The sequence below is a fragment of the Mixophyes fleayi genome, chromosome 4 (genome assembly GCF_038048845.1).
Source record: "Mixophyes fleayi isolate aMixFle1 chromosome 4, aMixFle1.hap1, whole genome shotgun sequence".
In the NCBI taxonomy this organism is placed as follows: domain Eukaryota; kingdom Metazoa; phylum Chordata; class Amphibia; order Anura; family Limnodynastidae; genus Mixophyes; species Mixophyes fleayi.
In genome coordinates this window covers 265,393,049-265,415,539 of record NC_134405.1, presented here as the reverse complement: position 1 = coordinate 265,415,539, position 22,491 = coordinate 265,393,049, and the positions used below count along the sequence as shown (strand labels likewise).

The following is a 22,491-nucleotide window of genomic DNA, read 5'->3' as shown; positions in this document are numbered from 1 at the left end:
GGCTGCCCTGCAAAGCTGGTCTGCAGAAGCTCCATTCCTTGCTGCCCACGAAGCCCCTACCGGATCTGGTGGAATGGGCTGTAAGTCTCTCCGGCACAGGACGGCTAGCCTTTATATATGCTTGTCTGATGGTAGACGTAATCCATCTAGCGATGGCTTGTCAGTACGTCTAATTTTGGAAGTTCTTTTGACATATATGCGGAGAGCCCTAACAACATCTAACTTATCCATAGAATGTTTATCTGAATGAGAAGATGAGAAAACCGGAACTACAATTTCCTGGTTAAGATGGAAAGCTGACACTACTTTCGGGACAAAAGAAAGAAGGGTCCTTAACACCGCTCTGTCCTCGTGGAAAACCAAATAAGGTTCTCGACAGGACAAGGCTCCTAATTCAGAAACCCTACGAGCTGATGCGATAGCCAAAAGAAAGAGGACCTTCCAGGTCAACCACTTTAAATCTGCCTCGCTCAAAGGCTCAAATGGAGGCCCCTTAAGCATATCAGTACCATGTTGAGATCCCATGGAGCTGTAGGAGGTACATAAGGGGGCTGTATGTGCAAGACTCCCTGAAGAAAAGTTCTAATATCTGGCAAATCAGCTAATTTCATATGAAAAAATACTGAAAGTGCCGATACCTGTACCTTTAGGGAACCTAATCTGAGACCTGCTTCCAGGCCCTCCTGAAGAAAAGCTAACAAGCGAGGAATACGAAAAGCGGACGAATTGCATGTCCTGTTTTCGCACCACCTAATGTAGGCCTTCTAAATCCTGTGATAGATGCGAGATGAAACAGGTTTCCTAGCTAACATCAAAGTGTTAACTACACTGGAAGAAAAACCTCTAGACCTCCAGAGGCTGGCTTCAACAGCCATGCCGTTAAACTGAGCTGAGGTAAACTCTGGTGCTGGAATGGACCCTGCAGAAGAAGGTCGTCTCGATGCGGAAGGTGGACCCCTGGTCCGTCCGCCATAGACAATATGTCTGCGTACCACACTCGGCGCGGCCAAGAGGGAGCTACTAGTATTACTGGCAGAACGCCCTGCCTTACTCGTTTGAGGACGCGAGGAAGCATGGGAATTGGAGGAAACAGGTATCCCATCCTGAACTCCCATGACATAGTCATGACATCCACTGCCACCGCTAGGGGATCTCTTGCCCTTGCACAAAACCTTGGAACTTTTCTGTTGTGTCTGGAGGCCATGAGATCTATGTCTGGAAGACCCCACTTCCGAACCAGAGACTGGAAGACCTCCGGGTGGAGTGACCACTCCCCCGGCGTCACTTGGATTCGACTTAGATAGTCCGCCTCCCAGTTTTCTATTCCTGGAATGAAAACTGCTGATATTGCCGGAACATATAGCTTTGCCCGAACCAATATTTGAGCTGCAATATCCATGGCAGCTGCACTCCTGGTTCCTCCCTGCCTGTTGACATATGCCACGGCCGTGGCATTGTCGGACTGAATTCTGACCGGGTGGCCCAGAAGAAGGGACTGTGCTCCCCTGAGGGTCAAGAGAATGGCCTTCAATTCTAAAACATTTATTGACAGAGCTGATTCCTGAACCGACCAACGTCCCTGGAGTCGGAGGTGCAAGATTACCGCCCCCCAACCTGTCAGGCGTCCATCTTGGCTATTATCCACGACCATGGAGCGAAGGATCTGCCCACTTTCAGGTGATTCTGAACCAGCCACCACTGAAGAGATTCTCTCGCCCTCGGAGATAGGGAGATAGGGAGATCTTCTGAAGTTCCAGGTGTGGGTGTGATCCTGACCACTTCGACAACAGATCCCACTGGAAACATCGAGAATGGGCTTGACCGAAGAAGGCCACCATTTTTCCGAGTAGCCTCATGCATAAATGCATTGAGCGGCTTGGGGAAGACAAAACCTGAGTAGTTACAGTCTGAATAGAGCTGATCTTCTCTACTGGGAGAAACACTCTTTGTTTGCTGGTGTCCATGATGAGTCCCAGGAAAACCATGCGCTGACACGGAACCATCTGGGATTTTTTTGAATTCAGCCAGCCGTGGCTCTCGAGAACCGCTCGGGTGAGGGATAAATGATGAAGTAGGCAATTCTCTGAGGAAGCCTTGATGAGTAGGTCGTCCAAATAAGGAACGACCTGAACTCCCTGCAGGTGAAGACATGCTGCCATTATTGACATAATTTTCGTGAAGACCCTTGGCGCAGTTGTGAGGCCGAAGGGGAGGGCCCGAAACTGGTAGTGGAATGATCCCACTGAGAATCTGAGAAGAGACTGATGGTGGATCCAAATGGGAATGTGGAGGTATGCGTCCTTCATATCTATGGACGCCATATACTGGTCCTTTTCTAGGCCGTTTATCACTGACCTCAGAGATTCCATCCGAAATCCGTCCACCCTTAAGTGAACATTGAAGCACTTTAAGTTTAGGACGGGACGAAAGGAGCCGTCCTGCTTCTTGACTAGGAACAGGTTGGAATAGAAACCCCGACCTTTCTGGTAATCTGGAACTCCGCAGATGACCTTCTGAAGCAGAAGAGAAGCGACACAATCCTGTATAGCCTGTCTTCTTAATGGATCCCGGGGTAGCGGGGTCTGGAAATAACGCTGCGGAGCCGGCCCCAACAGGTCTATCCTGTACCCTTCTGAAATAATTCCTCGGATCCTAGGATCTTGGGAAGACGCTGCCCACTGTTCCCAAAACAGAGACAGACGTCCCCCCCACTGGGGCCCCCTGTGGTACAGGGTGGTCGTCAGGACGCAGGTTTCTCCTGGGTCTTGGAGGCCTGGCGCTTAGATGCAAACGAGGATCTCCCCCTAGTGGAGGAGCCACGAGAATTAGATTGTCTGCCTCTAAAGGACTGTCCCCTATGAGAGGAGGTCCCCCGAAAGGGCTGACGGAAAGAGCTGATCCGTGGGTTGCGGCTCCTGTAAGAATATACTGGCAAGGAAGTGCTTTTGCCCCCCCCCCGTTGCCTGTGAAATAAGGGTATCTAATTCCGGGCCAAACAAACCTGCTGCAGAAAATGGAATAGTTTCAATGGACCTTTTTGATTCCGCATCACCTTCCCAGGATTTGAGCCATAGCATCCTTCTTGCTGAAATAGAGGCCGCCTGAATGGAAGAGGAAACCGCCGCTGAGTTCTGGGCTGCCTCATAAAAGGTACCCCGAAGCCTCCTTCAAATGCAGGGCTAGGGGAAGAAGTTCGGAGTCCTGTAAGGCCTCTGCCAGTTGGTCTGCCCATGCTTCCATGGCTCTAGCCATCCAAGCTGAGGCAAATGTAGGTCTGAAAGAAGAACCCGCAGCCGCAAATATGGATTTAAGCTGGGATTCAACCTTGCGGTCATTGGCGTCCGGAAGGGACGCTGAACCAGGAGCTGTGAGTAAGGTATGCTTTCCCCAGCGGGCAATAGGGATATCTACCTTGGGAATAGTCTCCCAGCGAACCACCTCTTCCTCCTGTAATGGATACAGGGAGGAGAATCTCCTAGGAATAGAAAACCTTCTTTCAGGCTGCTTCCATGCCCCTTCAGCAATAACCCTAAGCTCAGCAGAAGGGGGAAAATGGCTGGCCTTTTATTTATCCTTCTTAAAGAGACTTCTCTCTCTGGGGGTAAGATCCTCCGGCTCTGGGAGGTCCAATGCCTGTCTAACTGCTAAAACCAAATCATTAACAAATTGGCTTTTGGGATTGTCTTCCTGTTCCAATAGGAGTAATTGGTCAGGATCCAAATAAATTTCCCCCTGTTCCTCAGAGCCTTCTTCAGAGTCTGATAGGACCATAAGGGGATTTACTGATCTAGGTCTCTTTCTTTTAGCAGGAGGGGTATTAGAGGAATCAAGCAACTGGTTAAGCTTGTGGGTTAGCATTATTAGCCACCAAAGTTGCTACAGTAGTTAGCAACTGATTTGACTGAAAAACCATCTGCGCTAAGGAGGAAACCGACTGTGTCAGGGAGGCCACCCAGGCCGGTTCCTCCGTCGGTGGGGCTGAAACCTGCTGGGTATGCGCAGTGGGAACCCCTGCTTCGCATGCAGAGCAGAGCGCCAAAGGGTCCTTCTGGCCACAAGGTAATTTTACATGACACTTTGAGCATGTTCAGTATATCTGTCATTCTTATAAAGGAAGGCACACCAAACACACAATGTAACAAATAACTCTAGCTAAGTAACAGAGAGGAAAAATTTTTTGGGGGGGGGGGGGGGGGGGGGGGAAGAGAGAGAGAGAGAGAGAGAGAGAGAGAGAGAGAGAGAGAGAGAGAGAGAGAGAGAGAGAGAGAGAGAGAGAGAGAGAGAGAGAGAGAGAGAGAGAGAGAGAGAATATATATATATACACACATATATACATACACACACACACATATATATGTAGGAGAACAGAGATAAAAAACAAGTAATCAACTGATCTTTATATAAAAGGTGTACTTGTAATAATTAAACACCACCCAATATATAAGCCAGTAGGAGACTATAATGTAAATCCTACTAGCCCAGTTATTAAAACATTAGATAAGTGTTCAAATAAAGGCGATATTTAGCCCATAGGCCACAAAAGGGGAGAAGTCCAACAGCAGTTTGTCCTGTGCCTGCTCCCTCAGTTCTGTTCACTCTTCCCGGGGTTCTCTTGGCGCCAGAAGGCTGGGAAAGACCATCTCTCTCTGGAAGGAGGGGGGAACTCTATACTGTAGCTCCCCCCCCTTCAGTAACTGCTGTCTCTGTAGCTATTACCAAAAATAAAAAGAACATGTCCTGCCTTTAAAGGCTTGAAGCGTGGCAAAGTAGTGGAGACCTCTAGGACAGAGGTCTCCGCAGCGAAAGATACCCGACACCCCCCTCCTATGTATGAGGGGGAAATCGTGGTATAGCCCCCTTTCCTCCTTCTCCGTTTAGCGCTGGCTGTAAAAAAATAAAATGTCCGCCGGCGTCTGTCAGTTGCCGATAACCGGCACTCTCTGCCTGTAATGGCAGCGCTGGTTATCGGGGAGGCTGGAGGAGTGACAGCGGTCCGTGAGACCGCTTGTCACTCTTCAATCAGGCACATATTTTCCGTCTGTTCAGTCTCTGCCAGTGAGCGCCGCTGGCTCTCTCATCTGGCAGGGGAATGCCTGCGCTGTCCTGCTGTGAGTGTGTTCTCTATAGTAGAACACACTCCAGCGCTGCCACTGCTGAAAGAAAAAAATTAAAACACAAATAAAATAAAGTAAATTCATTAAAATTGACACTAAGTACTAAAACACTGCCCCAACTCCAGGGCACCTAAAAAAAACTGGACAGGAAGAGGCAGGGGGATTGTAGAGGGGAGGGGTCTGCCAGCAGTACTAAAGTTTAACTAGTTAGGTGCCAACTCCCAATTTCCCCTACACAACCCCATGGTAAGCAGTGTCCCCCAGACCGGATGAAAGAGAAATATGGACGGGCCATAATATTCCGCACAGCACATGATCGTGGCAACATGAAAGCATTGAAAACGAAGTGCGAAGCTCGAGAATGTTGAAAGAAAACCTTCTCATGGGTTTAAAGCCTCTGAAGACAGAGGTTTAACGTTACGCACCCTATCCTTGTTGGCTGGGGTCTCTGGTCACTATAGTCCAGTCCCACACCGAGAGATGACGCCCCTGACTGAGAATCTTCACCTTCAAATCACCAGAACAGACCAATGAGTTGTTGGCGACAGATCGAAAAACTGTCGCCAATTGAAGATTGGACCTCGACCACCCTGTGATTATATTGTTTAGGAAGGTTCAGGAGTAGAACGAGCAATCTGCACCGCTTTCAAACAAGACAACATTCTCTCCGTCAGTTTCAGGTACTGAAGGGTGGAAACATGCCTGAGAGAATGTCTCTACCTGTTTTTGAACGGCCAAAATCTTTTAGTGGGGCAAAAACACCTTCTGACAGCTGGGGGTAAATTTATCAAGCTGCGGGTTTGAAAAAGTGGGGATGTTGCCTATTATTATTATTATTATTATTATTATCCTTTATTTGTTAGGCGCCAAAAGGTTTCCGCGGCGCTGTACACCATACAAACATTACACTATACAGGGTGAAACAGCACAAAACAATAAACAAAAATACCAGTACTTCAGAAACTCCAGGCAAGTTCAGCAATAAACATGGAGCAGAAGAACAGGTGAGGAGACAGGAGGGAAGACGGCCCTGCTCATTTGAGCTTACATCCTAAGGGAGGGAAAACAGAAAGACACAAGGGGAGCCAGAAGAGGCAGAGGGGAGAGTGAGTGGAGGTGAAGGGGTTAAGTGGATGGTTGGTAGGCTTTAAGGAAGAGGTGGGTTTTCAGTGCACGTTTGTAGGAGCACAGAGTAGGAGAGAGGCGGATGGAACGAGGGAGGTCATTCTAGTGAAGGGTGGCGGCACGGGAAAAGTCTTGGATTCTGGAGTGGGAAGAGGTGATAAGAGTGGAGGAGACTCGGCGATCATTGCCTATAGCAAACAATCAGATTTTAATTATTTATATAGTACATTCTACAAAATGACAGCTAGAATCTAATTATTTGATATGGGAAGACCACCACAACTTCCTTTGATTTGCGGTGGACACGTACCATTACCAATTCGGAGCCCTACCCTTCGTTCTGGTGACAGCACCACTGGTGTTTACGAAATTGATGGCAGTCATGACAGTCCTTCTACAAAAGTGGTGACAGTAATACAGCAATTTGACGACCTCTTGATAAAAGCGATCTCTGCCCCTCTTCTTCTGTCCCACTTGCGCTTGACAGCAGAAACGATGGATTTACACTGATGGATCATCAAGCAGAAAAAGTCCAGCCCTGTCCCTACTCAGCTCATGGTTTTTCTGAGTCACCTGTTGGACAACAGGGGGTAAATTTTTCAAGCTGCAAGTTTGAATAAGTGGAGATGTCCAGCTCAGTTGCCACCCTACCTACCCGTGGTGTTCACTCTGATTACTGCTAATGCAAGAAACAAACATTAAATAAAAATAAAATAGAGAAATGTAAAAAAGAAAAAAGAAAAAAGTATCCTTCTCTGTGGGCACTATTAATAAATGGATTATCCTCCGTCCAGAGGGCATAGAGGAAGTGAGCAGGCCAGACAAGTTGTGAGAATTTTTATTGTCTTACTCCTAACTATAGCCCTCTTTTCCCCATGCTTAACAGTGTCCCCCAAATAGCTGTGTGAGAAAAGCATCTCCATGACTACACTACAAGGTTTTTTGTGGTTTTGCTTTTCAGATGGAAATGGACCAACAACATACTTATACGAAAAAAATACACACACACAAATGTGTATGGCATAACGAGAGAGGAAACATTTAAACAGCGTTTCTTTTGGACAAAACACCACACCTGCACCGATGAGGACAGTTCACATTTTGCCTTTTCAGCAGCTTCTCTCACTCTTTGTAGAGCCATGTTGTCCTTTGTTAGATCCACACCAGTCTATAAGAGAGAGAAAAAAATGTATTAATGACACACACACACTTTAAAAGAAGACAGTTGTGCTGGCATTCAATTTCAGGCTGCCAATTAAAATTTTAAATAAAAAGAAATACATGTAAATTCCAAAAGGAAACGAACTTAGTCCATCCATGCAGACATGAGCTCCTTTGTAAATAAGTAACATTAAACCACACGCAAGCAACCTTTCGATACAGCATATATCAGTGTAATAATTTTGGAGAAAATAAGCAAAGTAAAAGATTTCTAAACAACAAGATTTCCCTCTCCAAGGGTAATCTGACCAATAAAGTTGCATGCTCTACTCTAACAGGAGAGTTTAATTCAAGACGCGTTACCCACTGTTAAGTGGTTGCCCTTATTAACCTGAAAACTCTGAAGTAAGATGTAGCAGTTGGATATACTTTAAAACATTTAAACTAACAGACACAACAAATGACTGGATCTAGATAAGAGCCATCTATCCAAGAGTTCTTCCATTTTTTGTTAATTTGTTTAGAGATGCTTGAAGAGTTAAGTAGGTTGTAGTTAGGTATATTGTGTTGAAGGGAGAAAAATACAGCGTCCACCTGGAAAACAGGAACAGTTACATTTGTGTCACAGCAGCCAGGATAATTGCAGGGGGGGGGCTGGGGGGAGTGATTTATTAGTTTGATAACCTTTGTAGATACACCTTTTAATAGGCAAGTTTTACCAAATGTCAATATTTAACAATTAACGTAAAACCGTGTGTTCCACACCTGAGGTCTCAAGTCTGTTCTCCACTTTTGTGCTCATCCACTTACTTATCCCGACCACCACCATTGTCCTTCTGTGTATCTCCAGCTACAGCAGACTACTTTGCCCTCTAATGAGTGGGGATTACAGGATGTGTGTGTAATGCAATTGACAAAAGGAAATGTGCAAGAAACTTCAATTTTTACATACTACAAATAAAAGACAAAATTACAAAAAGCAGACTAACAGATCAATTATATACACAAACACACACAAAAAAAAAAAGTTACAAACCTCTCTTTTGAACTGTTTCACAATATGTTGCAGCAATGCTTGGTCAAAATCCTCACCTCCAAGGAAAGTGTCACCATTAGTGGATTTCACTTCAAATACACCTTTCTGAATTTCTAGGATTGAAATATCAAAAGTACCACCGCCAAGATCATAGACTGCTATGCTGTAGACAAAGGACAGGCAGAAAAATTATAATATATAAAGGGCGCCAGTACTCAGCTATCAGGTGCAATTACCTAACATATGAAAACATATCTAGGAACACCCTAGTTTACCCACTAGCTGGCATAGCTCTGACACCAGATTGAATATAATTTATGGGCATGGACTTTTGAATCAATTTTTACATTACCACGCGATGTGATACAAATTGTATGTTAAATAACTGGGAGTTCCTAGATATGTAGTCCATGGGTTTATTAAAAGATTGCGATTGAAATAATGAACGCAAATTAGGATCTAGATTTATTAGACAACTATGGAGAAATATTATAATATAGACACACACACACACATATATATACATAAATACAAAGAGTTGCAAACAGAAGGGGGTGTCCTTGAACCTCCATTTGATGAGGATATGGACAGTAATTTCACTTACTCTATTACAAGGACAAAATTACAGGCTGTAGAAAGTCACCAAATAGAAAAGAAGAGTAAATCCATCTCGCTCTGAGGTTAGGACTTCCTCACCATATTAGCCTTAAGGAAAAAATATTTATATGGCAATTCGGTATGAGGGGGTGCTCGCTCCAACCAAAAGCTATATCAGAACACAAATGGTGAAACAGATCACCTGACAGGGGTTATTTAATGAGGCACTCCAGTCCGTTAAGGAGTATAAGAACAAAATTTTATTAGAGGTTTTCTTAAAAACAGATTACCAGGTATCACGAAGGTCGGCGAATTATTAAAATAGAAAGAGTGATAAAGAATGAAAAACAAGTGAAAGGAAATTAAAATAACCCTATCGGGAAGCCGGTAATGAATTAATTGTAACACTTGGTATAATTATTAAATGGGAAAAATACCCATTAATATGGACACTGTATCTTATAATACAAAAATAACTAAAGTTTATTCATTCCACACATATATAAATACACGGTGTCAACTTAAAGTGTTGTTACATTGTGTCCACTCTCAGGAAAAATAAAGGCAGCCTCAATATTGATATGCGCTATTTAGGTTCAAAGTTCTGAGACTATTTCAGTGCCAATATAAGACAAAGATGTTCTTATAAGTATAACATCTATTATATTGTTTTGCAGTCTAACAATTCTTGTTGTAGTACCCTCAACTCCTATTGAACATTAGCATAATGCATAAGGGTCAATAATAAAAGGATTTGTGCCACCAAGGAGTCTCCTCACAGTTGTATTTGTTATTGTCAGATTCCTCACTGCTAAGCACTGAATAATCTCACTTGTAACAGTGCTAATAAAGTGGTCTGACTAGTGATAATTATTGGCAGGAGGAGAATCTCCTTTCAGACACCACGCTGTTATTTGTTTATATTCGTAATTAGCAAACAAATGTCCCCTTAGAATCTAATTGCTCTGAGATAATCTTATCTAATATAGCGCTTTAAGATAAAGAGAGATATCTAAAGGAACTGCATATTCCAAAGAGTGTGGCACAGTCGGCTTCACACTTCCGGGTGTGTGACCTCACACGTCACATGTGACCCGACCTACGTTACGCCCTATCAGGCTTAGTCATGGGAATTACTCGTCTGGGATGGGGTCAGCTCTATTATACCCAAGCTTCCAATAGCATTGCATAGTCGATGATTGATAGCTCCCTGAGCCAATCGTGTGTTTGACCTTAACTTAAGGTAATTATATTATAAGCCGTGTATATCAATACTTCAAAAGGAAAATAGATGATAGAATGGTATTAATTTATTTAGGGATTTGAGTATTATAGATGAGATACAGATATGTATAATGAAAGGATAATTCAGAGTAAATGCTTAATGTCTAACGATTCTTATGCTAACAAGTACACTGGATATGAATAAACAGAAATAATCAGAATAAATTGTATGCAGAACTGTACAGAGAACCATGCATACTGAAAGAATAATTCCAAAATAAATACTAAGTACATAACAATTCTGTATTCTGTATACACTCATGTGAAAAAATAATAACGGAAGAACGTGAAAGTGAAAAGATGTGTATATATAAACATATAATAATGGGGTGAGATAGTATATGTGATAAATAAATAAAATAGAAATAAAAAGTGAAGTATGGGGATATACCCCAAGACCCAAAGCTGAGAAATAAAGTGACGGGTGATGTATTGAAGTGTACATAATATGCAAGTGACACTATATCTAGTAGAATATTGGAGGATAAAGGTAAGTGTATTAAATTATTTATTTTTTTATTTTTGTATTTTTCAGATTTTAAATTTTTTGTAAATGTATTTTTAATGTTTATTCAGTGTTTTATCTACTTATTGCTTAATTAATTTTTATATTTATTAATCTTTTTAAATATTTCTTATTTAAGTTTTTATGTGTTATCCTATTTTATTTTGTGATTTGTTTAAAGATTTATTGGTAATAAAATGTATATATTTTTCATTTACAATATGCAACTAATCACTTCTAGTGGAAAACATGTATCAAAGTGTACTAAGAAATATAAGCATTAAACTTACCTACTTTAATCCTGGGACACAGCATTTTGATAATGAGACTCAACTGGGATAGGGATTATTACAGCTCTCATTTATCTTTCTGTATATTAGACAACCTTCTCTCTCTCATAAAGACTACTTTCAATTTACAAGCTGATCTCAGCTCTAGATGTGAAAAATGGAAGGAAAATTTACAATCTATCTTTCCAGAGGAGGGAGAATTTGATATAGCTGATACTAACAGCACATGGCTAGAAGTTCTCAACAAATTAAAAATACTTCTTCAAAAACAAATCAAGAACCTGGTGGAATATGACCACTACACAAAATTATTTGAAGCAGTCAATTACCCCTAGAGGTTTAAGACTGAAATTACATCCAACATATGATCTAGTGACACCAGAATTATAAACAGAGTGGGGAAAAAGTCCTTCTCAGATGCTCTATTGAATTAATGCAAATCACACTCAAACATGACCTGATTATTTTAGACTCCTACTCTAAAGATATAAAGATTATGAAACTTTCAAAAGATGTATGAAAAACCTAAAAAGGATTTGGAAATTTTTGAAAACAACATTGAGAGAAAGAAATCGAAATACATACGCGACAAGAAAGATTATGCAACGGGTAATATTTTTAAATGGAATAAAAACTACTTACCAGAATAACATACAGGATAGATATGCCCTCAAGGATATACAAACATAGGGGAAGAAGTGATTATTAAACCCTCAGATAAGGGCAGGGCCGGATTAAGGGAATGGAGGCCCCTGGGCTAAGGGGGCCTCCATTCCCCTGTGAGGAAATTGGTATCAAAGCAGTACAATTTTTCTTGCAATCAAACAACAACTTAATGTTTGGAGGATTTATTGTGGATCTGTTAAAATTCATACTGAAGAACTTTCTTTGTCTTTGAAAACCGCAGGTACAGGGCACAGCAATGGGGGCGGCTTGTGCCCCTACCTTTGCAAATCTATATCTGGGCTTATGGGAGAGCGATACAGTCTTCACCCAGTATACGGTTAATATAATAGTGTGGATGAGATATATCGACGATATTTTAATCTGTGGCAGGAAGATGAAGAATCATTTGGGAAATTTATTAATATCCTTAATACCAATGAAAACAATCTCAGACTTACATATGAAATGAATAAAAATCAGATCAACTTTTTGGATATTACCTTTAGGAAAACAGCAAGTGGCCAAATAGAAACTGACCTATACAGGAAGAAGACAGCGACTAACAGTGTAATGCTCAATGACAGTTCACACTTTCCACCTGTAGTGAGAAATGTACCCAAGGGAGAGTTTCATAGATGAAAAAGAAACTGCTCCAATCATGATGATTACAATAAACGTGCAGAAGAACTGAGTAATAGGTTGCTACAATCTATTAAGAAAGCTATCGCTTCAGTGAGAACAATAGATCGGGTGGATCTCATATACCCAAAAAAAGAAGACTGAACTGGACAATAAAATTTGCTTTGTTGGAGACTTTTGCCAACAATGGAAACAAATCCAGGTAATCATACAACGACACTGGCTTATATTAATGTCAGATGAATTACTAGTTAAATCTCTGGGCAAGAAGGCCAACTTCAGTTGGAGACGAGCACCTAATTTGAAAGATAAACTTGTACAAAGTCACTTTATTTCTAAAAAACGAACAGTGAACATAAAAGGATCATATAAGTGTGGTTCATGCAAAGCATGCTCATCGATGGTCAAAACCACACAGATATGACAGATTTGGACATAAGCATAACATCAACAACTTCATTAATTGTAACACGAAAGAAGTCGTATATGTACTGAAATGTCCTTGTGACAAGGCATATGTAGGAATGACCAGTCGGCCATTAAAACAACGAATCCTAAAACACATAGGAAATATTAGGAACGCTCATTTGGATCAACAACGTTTCAAACCACTTACCACAGTGGCACGAGATTTCTTACAAGTACATGGAGGACAAACTGAAGAACTATGTGCCTTTGGGATAGAAAAAATATCAATAGGGATAAGAGAAGGTGACATTATGCAAGAATTACTTAAAAAAAGAGAGTAAATGGATATTTTTACTTCATTCCCTTATGCCAAATGGACTAAATGAGAACATCAACTATGCTAGTTTTCTGTAGAAGATATCTTTTCTTGAGATACCAAGAAATTTTGATGACAATCATTTGCTCATATCATGAATCCATTCTGATATGGAGGAACACTTAATAAATATAAGATAAAGGATAACCACACTGATATGAATACATTTCTGGGGTAAATGATCTATCACGAGATAATCTTCTTGGATGTATAAATTGTATTTTTATGAGTACACTTTGATACATGTTTTCCACTAGAAGTGATTTAGTTGAATATTGTAAATGAAAAAAATATAAATTTTATTACCAATAAATTTTTAAACAAATCACAAAATAAAATAGGATAACACATAAAAACTTAAAAATAAGAAATATTTAAAAAGATTAATATAAAAATTAATTAAGCAATAAGTAGATAAAACACTGAATAAACATTAAAAATACATTCATTTTTTTTTAGAAAATCTGAAAATTACAAAAATAAAAACATAAATATAAATAATTTAATACACTTACCTTTATCCTCCAATATTCCACTATATATATCGTCACTTGCATATTATGTACACTTCGATACATCATCCGTCACTTTATTTCTCAGCTTTGGGTCTTGGGGTATATCCCCATACTTCACTTTTTATTTCTATTTTATTTATTTATCACATATACTATCTCACCCCATTATTATATGTTTATATATACACATCTTTTCACTTTCACGTTCTACAGTTATTATTTTTTCACATGAGTGTATACAGAATTGTTATGTACTTAGTATTTATTTTGGAATCATTCTTTCAGTATGCATGGTTCTCTGTACAGTTCTGCATACAATTTATTCTGATTATTTCTGTTTATTCATATCCAGTGTACTTGTTAGCATAAGAATCGTTAGACATTAAGCATTTACTCTGAATTATTCTTTCATTATACATATCTGTATCTCATCTATAATCCTCGAATCCCTGAACAAATTAATACCATTCTATCATCTATTTTCCTTTTGAAGTATTGATATACACGGCTTTAATATAATATAATTACCTCAAGTTAAGGTCTAAATACACGATTGGCTCAGGGAGCTATCAATCATCGACTATGCAATGCTATTGGAAGCTTGGGTATAATAGAGCTGACCCCATCCCAGACGAGTAAATCCCATGACTAAGCCTGATAGGGCGTAACATAGGTCGGGTCACATGTGACGTGTGAGGTCACACACCCGGAAGTGTGAAGCCGACTGTGCCACACTCTTTGGAATATGCAGTTCCTTTAGATATCTCTCTTTATCTTAAAGCGCTATATTAGATAAGATTATCTCAGAGCAATTAGATTCTAAGGGGACATTTGTTTGCGAAGTACGAATATAAACAAATAACAGCGTGGTGTCTGAAAGGAGATTCTCCTCCTGCCAATAATTATCACTAGTCAGACCACTTTATTAGCACTGTTACAAGTGAGATTATTCAGTGCTTAGCAGTGAGGAATCTGACAATAACAAATACAACTCTGAGGAGACTCCTTTGTGGCACTAATCCTTTTATTATTGACCCTTATGCATTATGCTAATGTTCAATAGGAGTTGAGGGTACTACAACAAGAATTGTTAGACTGCAAAACAATATAATAGATGTTATACTTATAAGAACATCTTTGTCTTATATTGGCACTGAAATAGTCTCAGAACTTTGAACCTAAATAGCGCATATCATTATTGAGGCTGCCTTTATTTTTCCTGAGAGTGGACACAATGTAACAACACTTTAAGTTGACACCGTGTATTTATATATGTGTGGAATGAATAAACTTTAGTTATTTTTGTATTATAAGATACAGTGTCCATATTAATGGGCATTTTTCCCATTTAATAATTATACCAAGTGTTACAATTAACTCATTACCGGCTTCCCGATAGGGTTATTTTAATTTCCTTTCACTTGTTTTTCATTCTTTATCACTCTTTCTATTTTAATAATTCGCCGACCTTCGTGATACCTGGTAATCTGTTTTTAAGAAAACCTCTAATAAAATTTTGTTCTTATACTCCTTAACGGACTGGAGTGCCTCATTAAACAACCCCTTTCAGGTGATCTGTTTCACCATTTGTGTTATTCTGAAAGTCACCAAATGTCAGTAGAGGCAATTGTGAAGGGGTGTGAGCGGGGGTTCTTAACAGTAAAAGGCCTCTATAGTTATCCAATGTGCAGCTTACATTCTAGCTTAAAGAGATGTAATTGAATGCCTCAAAAGGCTGGTTATTAGATTTATGTACACACACAGATGGTGTTTCTTTGATACAAATGGCACAACAGTGCTCTCTTCCAAACACAACCTGCCTCTATCCACACTCGAGTCAAAGACATGAGTGAGCAGGGATATCAAGTTGCACTGCTGCACATTTAAACCGAGAAGTAACGGTCACAATTTTCTTTTGCCTTAGAAAAGAGGTGAAATGGCACTTGATAAATAAAACAAATAACAAAATATATTCCTTTCACCGAGCCACTAAGGCACCAAATCAGGCAAAATATACAATACTGCAGTGTTATAAAATTACTTACACTTTATCATCAGACTTATCCAGGCCATAAGCAAGAGCAGCAGCAGTTGGTTCATTAATAACTCTCAGAACATTCAATCCAGCAATCTGCCCAGCATCTTTTGTTGCCTACAAACAAACATGTTGGTAAATTAAATTAACCACACTAGTCAAAACATTATACTGTAATCAAACTCCACTTGAAAGTAGAAAGTTTACATGTTTCAAAAATATAAAATAAAAAAAAGATTTAAAAATAATTCAGTGTCATAAATTTCCTTCTCTGTTTTAATTCATATTACTTTGGTATTTTTCTCTCTCTTTTTTTTTTTTTTATTAAAAACAAAAGTTTTCCTTCATTTTACAATCCTATTTCCTTAGCCAGTGAAAAACAAAAAATGGGAGATTTGAAGGTGTTCAGTAATATAAATAAGAGCAGGTTTCATATTTAAAATGAAATAAAAAAAAATGTATACATTTTACATGGTTAGACTACAGTGGCATAAGCTTATAAATAAGCACCCTATCCTAAAATACTCAATTACCTCAGGCATTGCAAAAAAGAGGATTTTTGTACTCACGTTAAATCTCTTTCTCCAAGTCCATCTGGGGGACACTGCTACCTTGGGGTTGTCTGAGGGCGTTGGAGTTGGCACTTAAACAGTTAAGAACTAAACTTGCTGCTGACTCCTCCCCTCTGCAACCCCATCCACCCCATTTAATACTAAAGTCCCAAGAAAAAATTGGGCAAGTCTAACTAAAATAACAGCAAAAGGGAGGAAACGCCCTCAGACAACCCCATGGTAGCAGTGTCCCCCAGATGGACTCGGAGAAAAATTTAACGAAAGTCCAAAAAACCTCTTTTCTCCATCATCCATTCTGGGGGACACTGCTACCTTGGGGAACTTCTAAAGTAGCCCCTCTAAGGGTGGGAAATAATTGGTCTATCTGCTTATAATACATTTTTGCCAAAATTGGCGTCAGAAGACGCAAAAAAATGGGATTTTTATACTTACGTAAAATCCGTTTCTCTTAATCCATTGGGGGACACCGGGACCTTGGGGCATAGAGTAGGGACAGGCGAACACTGGCACTTTAACTTTAGTTAAACAAAGCTCTGGCTCCACCCCCTCTATACCCCACCTCCTGCTAGAGGCCAGTCTATGTTTAACCAAGCCCGCAGAAAGGGAGATAGAGAGAAACCAAAGAGAAACCAAAGAAAAAAGAATAAACTTAACACATCATTGTGTTAACAACCAGACATGTCAAACAGAAGGAGAAACCAGAGCATTAAGGGTGGGCGCCCGGTGTCCCCCAATGGATTAAGAGAATCGGATTTTACGTAAGTATAAAAATCCCATTTTCTCTGCCATCCTTGGGGGACACCGGGACCTTGAGGACATCCCAAAGCTGTCTCACGGGAGGGAACGCTCAGAAGAAACAGCCCAAAGCACCTTTCTCCCAAAACTTGTATCCCTAGAGGCAAACACATTAAATCTGTAAAACTTTGTGAAAGTGTATACAGAAGACCACGTGGCCGCTTTACACAATTGTTCACTGGAGGCACCATGGTGGGCCGCCCAGGAAGCACTTACAGATCTTGTAGAATGCGCCCGTAGATTATCTGGGACAGGCTCCCCAGCCCCATTGTAAGTCTGACAGATAACAGCCGTAATCCACCTAGCAATGGTCACTTTAGAAGCTGGCCAGCCTCTTTTGTGAGCTTCATAAAGAATGAAAAGATCCTTAGTTTTGCGTAATTTCTGAGATCTTTTACCATGAATTCGCAAGGCACGAACAACATCAAGATAACGAATAGACTAATCGTTTTCAGAAGATGAGGAATCAGACAGCCGCAATAACAATATCCTGATTCAAATGAAACTTAGACAACCTTAGGAAGGAGGGCTTAGTTCGAAGAACTGCCCTATCCTCATGAAAAAATAGCAGAGGAGGCTTACAAGACAAAGCCGTCAGCTCTGAAACTCTGCGTGCCGTAGAAATGGCTAAAAGAAAACAGTAGATTTCAAATTTCTTACTTTGAAAACAGAGTTCAAAGGCTCAAATAGAGGATGCTGTAAAGCCCTCAACACCAAATTGAAATACCAAGGCGGAACCGGAGGAATATAAGGAGGTTGAACATGAAGAACACCCTGAATGAAAGTCTGCACATAAGGTATAACAGCAAGTTTTCTTTGAAAGAAAATTGAAAGCGCTGACAGCTGTCCCTTAAGAGAACCAAGACGCAAACCTGCATACAAGCCGTCCTGCAAGAACCTCAGTAACCTGGCCAGACGAAAAGAAGATGTAGGATACCCCTTCTTTTCGCACCAACCAATATATGTCCTCCATACTAGATGATATATTTTGGCTGAAGCCGGCTTTCGAGCACGAAGCATGGCCTACACCACGCGACTCGAAAACCCCTTAGCTCTTAAGATCCTGGCTTCAACAGACACGTCGTTAAAGCCCGACGATGCAAACCCTGCTGAGAAAAGGGACCCTGGGTTAGAAGATCTGGGTGTATCGGCAACCACCACGACCGACCTCCTGCCATGAAGAGCACGTCGGTGTACCAAGCCCTGCGCGGCCAATCCGGCGCTACTAGAAGCACTGGAACACCCTCTATCCACCTTTTTCAGTACTCGAGGAAAGCATGGCTATCAGACGAAAAAGGTACACTAAGCTGTACTTCCAAGGGACGGACATAGCGTGTACCCCGGGATCTCTTGCGCGGGAACAGTAGCTGGGAACCTTGTGATTCAACCAAGATGCCATCATGTCGAAATCCGGTTGACCCCATTTCATCACCAACTGTTGAAACACCTCCGGATGGAGAGACCATTCCCCTGGATGTAGAGTCTGCCTGCTTAGGAAGTCTGCTTCCCAATTTTCTATTCCGGGAATGAATACGGACACGATTGCCGAAACGTGAGCTTCGGCCCACAGAAATATCCTGTGAGTTTCCCTCATGGCCTGAGGACTCCTGGTGCCGCCCTGATGGTTAAGATATGCCACTGCTGTGACTTTGTCCGATTGGATCTTTACTGGCTTTCCCTGCAGCAAATGTTGCGCACTTCTTACAGCCTGAAACACTGCGTGCAGTTCTAAGACATTTATTGGAAGTTTGTACTCCTGAGTCCAAAACCCTTGAAACGGAGCCTGAAGACATACAGCCCCCCCCCCAACCCGAAGGCTGGCGTCTGTTGTAATCAGAATCTAATTCCAAATGGAGAACAAGCGGCCCCTGGTGAGATTCTGTCTGTGTAGCCACCAGATCAGCGTCTGGCGCGTCTGCAGAGACAGTCGAAAAACCTGACTCGCCAGATTGCGATGGGATTTGTTCCATTGCGACAGAAGTTCCAATTGAAACTGCCGTGCATGAAACTGAGCAAACTGGATCGCTTCGAATGACGATACCATCTTGCCTAGAAGCCTCATTGCAAAATGAATGAAAGGTCTCCTTGCCATCAACATGGATTTCACCATCCCCTGTAAGGCTAAAATCTTGTCCTGAGGAAAAAATACCCGTCTCAGACGGGTATCGAATAGAAGACCCAGAAACACCATCCGCTGGGATGGGATCAACTTGGATTTTTTGAAGTTGATAATCCAACCGTGCGACTCCAGGGTTTGGATTGCTACCGGATTGTGTAACAGAAGCTTCTGAGAAGAATCTTCCTTTAGAAGCAGATCGTCCAGGTAGGGGATGATTGTAATCCCCTTGGCCCTTAGCAAAGCAGCCATAACCGCCATGATCTTGGTAAAGATTCGTGGAACTGTGGCGAGACCGAACGGAAGAGCATGAAACTGGAAGTGCTCTGACTGAACCGCAAACCTCAGCAGGGACTGATGACCCCTCCAAATGGGTACATGGAGATATGCATCCTTGATGTCTAGAGCCACCATAAATTCTCCGTTCCATGCCGAGAATTACCGAGCGTAAAGATTCCATCTTGAAGCTGGGCACTCTGATCTGAGTGTTCAAAGCCTTAAGATTGAGAATCGGTCTGAAGGAGTTGTCGGGTTGTCACAAGAAAAAGATTGGAATAAAACCCCAAACCTCTTTGAGAATGAGGAACCGGAATAATCACTCCGGAAGACAGAAGGGATTGAATCGCCTCTGTTAAAGCCAATTGCCTTCTTGGACATGACGGAAGCCCCGTGGTAAAAAACCGTCTGGGAGGAAGACCGAGCAGATCAATCTTGTAACCCTGGCTCACCACTCCCCGAATCCAGACATCAGTAGTGGACTGACACCATCGATCCCTGAACCGCAGAAGACGGGCTCCCACCACTGACGACAGTGGAGGAGCAAAATCCCCATCATGCAGACTGTTTGTCTGCTGGCCTAGCAGCTGGACGACGTGCAGACCAGGCCCGACGTCCCCGCTGCAAACCACCTCTAGGGGTGGATGTTTGACTTCTGGAGGATTGTCCTGAGGAATGCTGTCCTCGAGACATACCTGTGGAACGAAAGGCCCAAAATCTAGACATCCTCTGCTTGGGAACACTGACCGGGAGGAAAGTGCTCTGACCTCCTGATGCCTGACTAATAAAGGAATCCAGCTGAGGTCCAAACAGAACACCTCCTAAAAAGGGAATGGATTCCAGAGCCTTTTTGGACTCTATGTCAGCCTCCCAGGACTTTAACTAGAGAGTCCGACGCGCTGCAACTGCCAAGGCAGAAATATGTGCTCCCATCGTCCCTGCTTCCACAGCAGCTTCACCTAAATAATCCGTTGCCCTCTGAATCTGTTCCACTAAAGGAATCAATTCAGAGGATGGCCTGCCAGCCAACAAACCCTCTGACAATTGTTCCGACCAGCGATCAACAGCTTTGTTAACCCATGCTGATGCTAAAGCAGGCCTCAAAGAAGCACCCGCTGCCACAAAAATGGACTTAAGAACGGTCTCAACCTTCCGGTCTGCACCATCCTCAAGAGTGGCCTGGTTAGGCAGAGGAATAGTAGTTACCTTTGCCAACCTCGCCACAGTGCATCCACTTGAGGAAGCGTCTTCCACTTAGCGAGAACCTCAGGGGGAAATGGTAACACGACTGCAGTCGCTTAGTCACCTGAAACTTCCTGTCTGGGGAAGTCCAAGATTTCAACAGCAACTCCTCCAAGTGGGGAGAGGCCGGAAAAAGCATCTCCCTCTTTTTGCATCTTTCAAAAAGAGAGGATCCAGAAGCCTCAGGCACTTGGTACTCAGGAATATCAAGTACCTGACGCACCGCCTGAATTAACTCTTCCACACTCTGACGATCTGATGGAACCTCCACCAGAGAAGCAGCATCAATGTCAGAGCCCAGCGATAACTCACCCTCTTCCTGGGAACCACAATGAGAATCAGATTCATGTCCCAGAAAAGAGGCGGCCACCTGCCTCCGTTTACTTGAGAAAGGCGGTGTGACCGACTGCATCATCCTCTCCAAGGGGGAAGAGACCGCTACCAGATCCTGTACTGAGGATGCAAGACCCTGCATCCAGGCTGGTTCTACAGACTGCATTGGAGCAGCAACAGGCAAAGCCTGAACTAAGGAAGCAGAATCAGAAGATTGTGCAGCCTGAGACTGTACCTTCTAAGCAAGCAGTTCCACCATATTAAATAAAGACCGAGCCCAAGCAGGCTCCTCCATGTTTGAAGAGACAGCAACTGTTTCACCAGGAGAAGTCTCCGTGGGCCAACAGGACACACACAGAGCCTGTGTCCCTGGCTGCCCAGACGGTAACTTAACATGACATACAGCACAGGTGAAACTTAGCATAGTAGCACCAGCCCTGCCACGTGTAGATTTTTCCCTCTCAGACATGTTCAAAGATGGGACAAAACATTACAGTGAAATACACACAATACAGATAACAAGCAGCACACAAACTACAAGAGAAAGTGAGCCTGCAATACAGCCAAAAGCTCTTTAGTGTGTAAAAAATACAAAAGCTAGACACACCACCCCCAACCCTTTATATTACAGTATACAGGATAGAAAAGGGGAGAAGCAGGAGCTTTTGAAATGGCTGCCTATTCAGGTGTCTAAACACGAGGAGTGAAAGACTACCACGGGGAAAGTGCCGAAGAGGAAAACCGAGTAAAAGTACGGACAGAAGACCAGGTAGCTGCCCTACACAGTTGATCCGCAGAAGCCCCATGACGAGCAGCCCAAGATGCCCCCACTGCATGGGTAGTGTGCGCCGTGGCAACTCTAGGCACAGGCAGGTTCACACTCATATAGGCATGCCTAATGACAGATTTAATCCAGTGAGCAATTGTCTGTTTGGAAGCTGGCCATCCTCTCCTTGAGGAGTCGTAAAGCACAAAAAGAGAATCAGTTCTTCGACAAACAGATGTCCTTTCCACGTATACTTTTAAAGCTCTGACCACATCCAGGCTTATTGACAAAGACGGAGAAGAGGACCCTTGAGAGGACTCTTCTTCCTTAAAAGCTGGAACCACTATTTCTTGATTCATATGGAAACTTGAAACCACCTTTGGCAAAAAAAAGACGAAATTGTCCTGAGGACCGCTCTGTCCTCATGGAAAATTAATAGATAAGAGAAAGCAAAGTTTCTAGAAAATAGGATGCACAGAATCCTCTAATAGCAATTATATATGTTGAGGCCATCCATTTTAAAACATAACTTTTTATTATGTCTGGTCTAAAAAAAGCGAAATATAAGATGATATATAACTAATAAAACTAATTAAAATAAAATAAGCATGATGCACCATATATTAGTACCTATATATTC

The 22,491-nt window shown here is 42.0% G+C and overlaps 1 protein-coding gene across 1 annotated transcript in view; it reads right to left on the bottom strand.

Annotated features, from left to right (window-relative positions):
* Positions 1–22,491, bottom strand: part of HSPA9 (heat shock protein family A (Hsp70) member 9) — a 206,252-nt gene that overhangs the window by 98,347 nt on the left and 85,414 nt on the right. The window contains exons 7-9 of the mRNA XM_075209728.1: positions 15,762–15,868; positions 8,437–8,599; positions 7,315–7,407 (exon numbers count right to left, since the gene is read on the bottom strand). Coding sequence (XP_075065829.1) covers positions 7,315–7,407; positions 8,437–8,599; positions 15,762–15,868 — 363 coding nt within the window. The remainder of the gene's footprint in view (positions 1–7,314; positions 7,408–8,436; positions 8,600–15,761; positions 15,869–22,491) is intronic.